An 8,300-nucleotide genomic window follows, 5' to 3' on the forward strand; every position below is an offset into this window, starting at 1 on the left:
ACCCATGCTTCGCAGGGTACGCGCCACTTCCTTGCTAAACAGAGTATTATCTTGACACTTCCCATGTCCATTACAGCTGGGAACGTGATGCAGTAGTTGACCCCGAATTTCTGCTCGTTCCCACAGGCCACGAGCCGCGCTATCAAGCGCTCGATTGCTCCCTCAGCGTCTTGCTTGGTCTTAAGCACCCACTTGGTGTGAAGTATTCGTAATTCTCTAGTCGCACCCACTACCTTCCACACCCGTTCGCTTCTGGAGCACTCAGCGTTTCTTCCATGGCCTTCCGCCATTGCTCAAGTCGTTGGCTACGCATAGAAGGTCCATTGTGCTTGTGGTCCGCTTCCACTACGCTGTTCACGACACTGTCCGGCGTCTTCTCCTGCTGGGCAGACTCGTTCATTCCTTCCGCAGTCTTGTGCACTATCGAACGCGTCACGTGTCTGTCGCTCGGCCACGCCTTCTTCGCACGCTTCTTCCCTTAGCCCCGCGCCTGGTTTGCTACCAGCGCTTGCTGCCACAGCAGCATTCTCTGTGCCGTCCGCGGACTCAGCCGACTCACCTTGGATTCCGCGACCAATTCGAGAGTGTACACATTGCTGGTTGCCTTTTCCCCTGGAAGCAAGATCTGCTACGAAAAATGCTCTCATTAGATATATTACAAGCGGAGATTGCAGCTGATATGGAACCTGGAGTGGTCGGCGTACTCACTGTGCTACCAGCCAAGGTGCTGCGAAAGAAGGTATTCCGTTCGTCACAAAGAAGCTGTACCGTATCATCGGCGTGCCTACCGAGCCGGATCGCATAGCAATAGGCAGACCTTATGTGTCTACTTTGAGAAGACATAGTGTGATACATACGGCATTGCTTGTTGGAATATCTCCGGGATGATGAAGAAGACGTCGAGATAGTCGACGGGACTCATAACCCGATGGAGGCGTACAATCGGAGGCTCGCCGAAACATTTAAAGCTACACATCCCAGTATTTTAAGCATTTGTCGAAGTACTTGGAAAAAGGCCAAGAAGTATCTCGACCAACTTGTCAACGTTTGGCACCGTCGCCAGCGCCCTCCACAACATGCATCATTATATACGTATCCAAGCATCCTTCGGCAACGATAAAGATGACATTTTTGGTATTGTAATGTATATACATACATTGTCAAACATTTGTAAGTTCGAAGGATAATTAAAAATATAATTTGTGGAATTGGATGAAGGGCTACTTTCTTAAAACGTTATCACATAAATTCTAATTTGCAGTAAGCTATTTTACTAGAGGATAATTCTTTGGACACGTTTGGTCAATTTGGGCTTCGTTTTGGGAACACAAAAGCGGAATCCCTACAACGCGGCCTAATGCTCCATCGTAGTCGCATCCCCATGAATATACGTCTCCGGTCGAAGTGACAGCGGCCGAGTGGAGACTGCCGCAGGCCACACGGACAATCTCAAGCTTGCCCAGAGGGCGAAAAATAGCGGAAACTTGACCATCAAGTCTTCGTCCGTCTCCACGCCTGACCACAGTTATCGTTACCGAAGGTCAGCATTTAGCCCGCGTAGCTGATATACTCCTTCATGTTCTGCGCCCAGATTTAAGTCTTGCTGTGCACCCATTGCGTCTTACGGTTGGCCAAGAAAGCACGGCTGAGCACAGCGAGCTGGCGAGCTGTCCATGGTATCATAAAGACTGCAAGTGCTTTAAAAACTAAAACAATGCCATCAACCTGCTTTCACAGCCGTAAAAACTGGATCTGGCTGGACCCAAAAGGGTCCCTCATTAAGGGACTACTAGGCAAAAATAAGCTACCCTTTAGAAATACTCCGGGGGAGTACACATATCGGGGTTGAAGAAGAACTTAGCACCGACCATGCCATATCTCGGTATGGCAGATTTTAGCAACTCATGTGAGTACAGCCACATACTGAGAAAGCAACCGGGGTATGCATTCAGTAACTGTTGCCATTTGAGGCTGATAAATGAGCGTTTGACTAGGATTGCAGTCCTATAGTAAATATACTGCACAGGGTTGCGCAGCTGCAGAATAAAGCTCGATACCTTGGAAGTTGGCGTGCAAGAAGCACGATCTCGAGCTCTCGCTCCTAAGCGCAAGTCCCTCTGGGAGCTTCTGCCCATCTATGTTGTTGTTCTACGCTAGTGTTTGTAAATCGCTATGGTGTCATCAATTCCGGTAGGGACGCGCTCTCGGCCAGCAGACGCCGCTCCGAGACAACGTGTATATCTCTAAGGCTATGAGCCCAACGCTGGCACTCCTCATTGTGATGGGACGTTCGCGGTTGCTCGGCAACTGAGCTCGTTGGTAAACACTCTAGCTCGACAATCGGGGTTACAGCAGGCTGAAGAGGTCGCTCCTAGTCATTTACGGAATGGGGCGTCGAATAAGTACGGCTCAGGCAATGTCGGCAGTCAGAGGAGTGATGCAAGTGAGTTGCAGAGCTCCAATGGACGTCGTCAAGAAGGAGAAGTAGGCAGAGAGAATGAGGATTGCTCGCAGGTGGAGGAGATGGCGAAGCTTATCTCAATGTCCAATTACAAGATCGACTTCAAGCTAACAGGCAGTGAAAACTATTACGAATGAAGTACACGCATCATGACGCAGCTCATAGCTACGGATATGAGCAGGATTGTACTTAAACCTTTAGCAACGAGTATCGGTACGGGTCTTCCAGGACCTGTTAGCCAGAGCAACTCACACTCACATTGGCCATAATGTGCGGCTGTGTGTAGGGGATGTTTGCTACCGTAACCTATAGGTTCTGGGGACCCTGTAACAGAGTCAATCATGACCAGAACAAATTAGCGGCTGCGTGCACTATAAGAGCTATAGAGGCTCGCTTCCCCCTCCACCTCCAGACGTTCGACTGTGAGTAAATGGAGGAGGCTGTTACCGGAGCCTGAAACGTCCAAAGCGATGACGAGACTGTAGCAGGCGATGACTACGACGACCTACGCCTGGTGGTTGCGTCTGCAAGCCCACGTCAGCCTGAGTCTATCCACAGAGACGCTCCACGACCTGCACCGGCCCTTACATCAGGGACGCACTCAGAAAATACATACTTTAGGAAAATTCAAGAGGAGAGTAGGCTACAATTAACCATGGAGTCCTTCGGTAGAGATGTTTACGAGAAGGAAGGAGTCTATGGCCTATTATCGCTGTTCGTCACCTACACTGCGTCAGAGTATTAGAGGGTGGACATCGGCTAAATCGAATCAGAGGGGAAGAAGGCTGTAAGTGAAAGCGAGCTCAATGCTTACCTGGGCCTGGAGATGGCCATGCATCTCTGTCCGTTCAGCGCCGTCGCTGATTACTTGTCCAAAGATCGGTCTCTCGAGCAGACTTCCTCTATAGAGACTATGTGTCGAGATCGCTTTCAGCATATTCGAGCTGCGCTGCGACTTCGTCCGCCCTCCTTGGTGACATTCAATACGGCTCGAGATCCGCTGCGCCGTTACAGAGTCCTATTGCAGCGCTCCCAGAAGCGCTTTGCGGAAGCAGCCGTATCATTAGGCGTCCGTAGCTTTGACTAGATCTCAGTTCGTACCAAAGGGACGCTCTTGAGTGAGGACGTGCATGCCCTCCAAGTCAGCCAAATACGGCCTGCATTTCTACTCAGTTGCTGGATGGAATTCGCTATACGTGCATCAACTATGGGATAATGAGCAATGCTACACAGTATACGCCGGCTGAGCGGTATACGCAGTTGCTTCCGTCGCATCGAACACCATTGTGAAAGCCGCTATCACTGCCGGACATCCTCATCGATCACAAATCGGCTACAGCGCTTTGGATAGTCATGGCAGTACACCATTCCAGCACAATCCGCTCACCTACTGGTCGCCGCTTGCAAATATCAGACAACTTCTACACGCGCCACACGTACGCGCGTGCCATTGACGCCTTCACCAATGGAGAAGTCATACTGCTTGGTACGGTTATTTTTGAATCTAGTGGACAAATTCAACACGTTTGCTCTTGAACCAGCCGTGAAACGCGTTGCTAGCCAGGACTGAGGGCCGTGGGAACTGGCATCTGCCGTGGACCCGGAGCACAGCTACAAAACAAATGATGCTGCACACAAAAAGAAACACAAAGTTCTTCCGAGGAAGCAGCGCACTGAGTACGTACCGACGCTGGCTACGCCCAAAACGCTGAATATGTCGTGTTCAAAGATCGAAAGGTCGTGCTCTTTTACTCGAGCGATCTAAAGAGAGCTATGTCAGCTTCTACTCTCAGCTCAAATTCACCTGAGGTAGTAAAGGGTTGCCATGGTACTGTGCCGTTATTGCATTGGACCGGCGATAGAATTTTGGATCGTACGCAGCTCGTGGCCCCAACCCTCATCGCTGTATAGAGCAAATGCGTGAACGCTGTCGATCGCGATGGCCGACTACGCTGTACGAATCCAACAAGACGCCGTTTGAAGCGTATGTACATATCTGTATTCAGGTTGTTAAAGCTTTCAGTCATAAATGCATTCGCATTGCAAACGCCACATCACCAGTTTAACGTCAGCATCAGTATGACTCCGAGAGTTCAAACAAACGCTAGTGGGTACGCTAATATGCAACGAGAAAAGTGTCAAACAACAGCGTTTGAGGCGCCAAAAGAAGCGAAAGCCCGAAGAATTGACAAGGCTGTTGGTAGCGATATCTCGTTGCATGCGATTACCCCAAACTCAACCTAATACAGTAACGGAAAATTGACCTGCAGCTTACGTCGGATGCCTACCAATAAAATCCAAATACGGATGCACAAAGTGTAAACGCGGCTTTCACGTAGAGTGTTATACCGCTTTTCATTTCGAGGGGGCTCACCAGACCGAATTATCACAGCTTCAAATAAGCTTTAGAAAAAATAGCTCGGGCTTCTACGGGAGATCCTGTCGCATTTACCAGAAAACGTAGCAATATAAGTATCAGGCCAGTCAGTAAGCTAATACTACCACATAAAAACAAACTGCATATTAAATACATACACTTACATATTCGCAATTGGTTGGCCAAAGCTGTAGAAGTCTCTTGCTAGCGCACACAGGCATCGCTCTTTGCATCTTGCCTGTCTGAAGATTAATAAACAACCAACTACGGGTCTTACGGAGGGTCTGGTGACGACATCGGGAGCTTAGTCCTGTCTATATTTGCTGCGTTCACTCCATCTTTGCCACTTCGTAGACGGCCCACACACAAGGCGCGCGCCCACACCACCCGCACACGCTGTTGGTACTGCTCGAGGGATCATCTTGCTACTGGAATATCAAATCGCAAACTATCCTCAATCAAATAATAGAGTTATTGTTCGTCACCACACTGTTTCTCTATTGGTTTAAATGTTGGAAATGCGCCCTCTGATTGGTTTTGATATGTGCATGTGTGGACCTGTACGCCAACGTCCGTAGAAAGATTGACTGTTCACTTTCGCAGAAGAACTGACATAAGTGTCTTGATGTTCAGCGGGCAAATGCGCACAGCCATTTGGTCCAGCATGTCTCATGGGAAGTGCTTCAACGGCTTCAGCCCGAGATGGAGAGATGTGATCCTTGTGTACTTCGGTAGGCGTTGAGCATTGAGTTTCTGCGTGAAGACGGGATTGAGACGATCTTTATCTTTAATGACACTAACAGCTGCATGCTTCGCAAGGACGAGAAACCGCGCGAGTGCACCGATGACCTACTAACTACGTATGCGTCGTGTCCTCCGGGGAAAAGGTGGCGGGGCTGCCGTAGCTTTAGCATCAGGGGAGAGCGTTCGACTCAAAGAGTCACTTGTACTAAGTCCCTTATCCGAAGAACACTTACAAACCACCGCCAGTTGCTGGAGTTTCTCTTGCTTTCAGTGTGGTCGACTTCAATATCACACTGAGATGTCGTAGTAAAACTACGCTAAAATTTATTATTAAATATAATGTTAAAATGAAATAAATATTTAAAAAAGTGCCACGTCGTGTTTTCCCCAATAAAAAACTGCAGCCACATCCTCACGGTAGTGTCGCCCAGCTCGCATTCCACCGACAGCAAGCTGTCGTTCAGTTCCACTTCATTCGACATACGAAGCAAGGGTATTGCGGTGTCGAGAGCTCCAACCGCCAGTTTGCACTAGTACGCAAGAAGGTAGCACGACATTTGCGGCACCTATCCACCCCTCCACATCGACGGCTACAAGACCCAGCACTCAAGTGCATCAGTTGGATGCGAATAGGTGCTGTCAATCGCAGCTCGAGCTGCATGTAGCCCGCCAAAGGCTCAGCAAACCGCTGCGACTAGCGTAGCAGCGTCAGAGCGATTAGGCAGAGACTCAGCGGACACCCTGAGCCGCGCCGAGGTGAGCTTCGTGTGTTTTTAAGCTTAAAAACTTATTTTAAAAAGGTTAAAACGTGCGCTTACTTTTACTAACAACGAATGCGTGGCTGCTTTCCAAAACACGATGCAGTGGATCGCGTCGATACTTCAACAGCTCGTCCAGATATTCCAGTATCGATATCGGGCGCCAGATACGCCAGCCGATGCCAACCGGGCCGCAAACCAATGTTACCGAGTCAAGGCAAGCTTGCCGGGTGTTTGCAGAGTGCGGAAGGGCGCCAGAAGCCATTTATCACACGCGTTCCGGCCATTCTCAGACCCATTTCGAGTACGCACTTGGACTCGTGCATACTCGCCGCTGGGTAAGCCAGACCAGAAGTGCCAGAAGTGACCTGCATGACGGCAAGGACACACATCAAGGAGATGTCTAGCAGCATTTGCGTCGCTCTCAGACGAGCACCGTCATGGAGATCCGCATCAACGACGCCATCTGGGCTATAATCTCTATGTTGTCGCGTGGAAGCGAACATGACCCGATCGTGGCTTCCGGATGCGTGAGTTGCGCTACTACCACAAGCGTCCAGAGGTTCCGAAAATGTTATTTTTATTGAGACTGGCAAAACAGCAATACGAATAACTTGAAGTGCTTGGAGCACCACGGGTGCAAAATTATTGGTGTTATTGCATGCAATATACAGTGGGCTGATACTCGTCTAGTTGGTGGGAGCCTCACCACGCACAGCCTTCTGCACTGTGACAGCGTTCCAGTAGCTCACCTTGAGGAATAGAATCGACTCCAGGTGTAGCGGGGTCATGCTCTGGCGGTATATTCCCAGCACAGCCTTCGCCTGGCTGAAAAAGCGCTCCACAAGGTTAGATGTGGGCGTGATGCAGGCTACGTGGTCTTTAAAGCGTGGTGCTTTCTCCTGCTGACGACGTGCCTCCACAAGTATGTCCTTCTCGAAATCTTCTCTCGCAGTCTTGGTTGGGGGCTCTATATCGGTGGGTCGGGTCCCACCAGACGCAAGCTTGACAAGCACGTTAAACGATTCCTCTGGGATGGCTGCCTCGTTGCCGAGAAGAACCTGGACGCAAGCTTCCTCGAACGCGGGGCTCTTCCCGATCGATGCGTTAGGCACTAGGTACTTCTTGACGTCTGGTGCCAGCTTGATTAAGGCGTCGAACAGGTCGCGCACATCCAGCAGCATCACACTATCAGCCTGTTGAAGCTGCTTCGAAGTTGACTCGAACTTCTTGAGGCTCTCTAGAACACACACAAGAGCCTTATCGTCGCGACGGGAGAGCAGCATCGACGTTATCTCATCGTCATCAATCTTATCCATTACTTCCTTGGGCTCTACATAGCGGCGGACCATCGCAAATGCAGACGACCAGCGAGTCGCCTGACGAAGTACCGGACGCAAGGTGGTCACTCGGCTGAATACAAAACATAAAAAAGTACAATATAAAATATTCGAATTTAATCCCAGAGTAGTGTAAGTTTAAAAGAAGACTTACCGTAAATGAGCAGCGGCGATCAGGGAGCTCTTTAGCTTGATCATGACGGCCTGGACTTGATCAAGAAGGTGATCGTGCTCAGCGAGCATGATGTTCACGGCCAGGTGGAGGCGGTGACTGGCGCAACCCACAAAAGAGACATTGAGCTCATCAGCAATTTTACAGTTTTGACTGTAATTTTTTACCAACGATGCAAGCAATGTTGTCGGTTGATTTGTTGAAGAACTTTGGTATAGCCCCTATGAAAGATACATGTGCAGGGGCCGTATGGTCGTCCACATCATCATCCACCAATGGGGCCATGGCGAGCAACACGTTTTCAGTCCCCCCGTCGTGGTGAAAGGGGGCGAAGATCGCGACGAAGTGCTCCGACCGAAAGGTCCACCCGTCAAAAATGATGCCAAACGATTTAGGGAGGATATCGGCAATTACGATTTCGATCTCACGAGTTAGTAGCGTCATGTAC

General features: G+C 49.7%; 1 protein-coding gene across 1 annotated transcript; it reads right to left on the bottom strand.

Annotated features, from left to right (window-relative positions):
* Window positions 1–1,354: 1,354 nt before the first annotated feature.
* Window positions 1,355–3,912, bottom strand: PITG_15002 (uncharacterized protein; the record flags this gene model as incomplete). The annotated part of the gene is made up of 5 exons (XM_002898145.1): window positions 1,355–1,515; window positions 2,058–2,148; window positions 2,720–2,767; window positions 3,276–3,363; window positions 3,902–3,912. 5 exons carry the CDS (start codon window positions 3,910–3,912, stop codon window positions 1,355–1,357), a joined length of 399 nt encoding a protein of 132 aa, XP_002898191.1.
* Window positions 3,913–8,300: the final 4,388 nt, after the last annotated feature.

Source organism: Phytophthora infestans, genomic scaffold (genome assembly GCF_000142945.1).
Source record: "Phytophthora infestans T30-4 supercont1.38 genomic scaffold, whole genome shotgun sequence".
Classification (NCBI taxonomy): domain Eukaryota; phylum Oomycota; class Peronosporomycetes; order Peronosporales; family Peronosporaceae; genus Phytophthora; species Phytophthora infestans.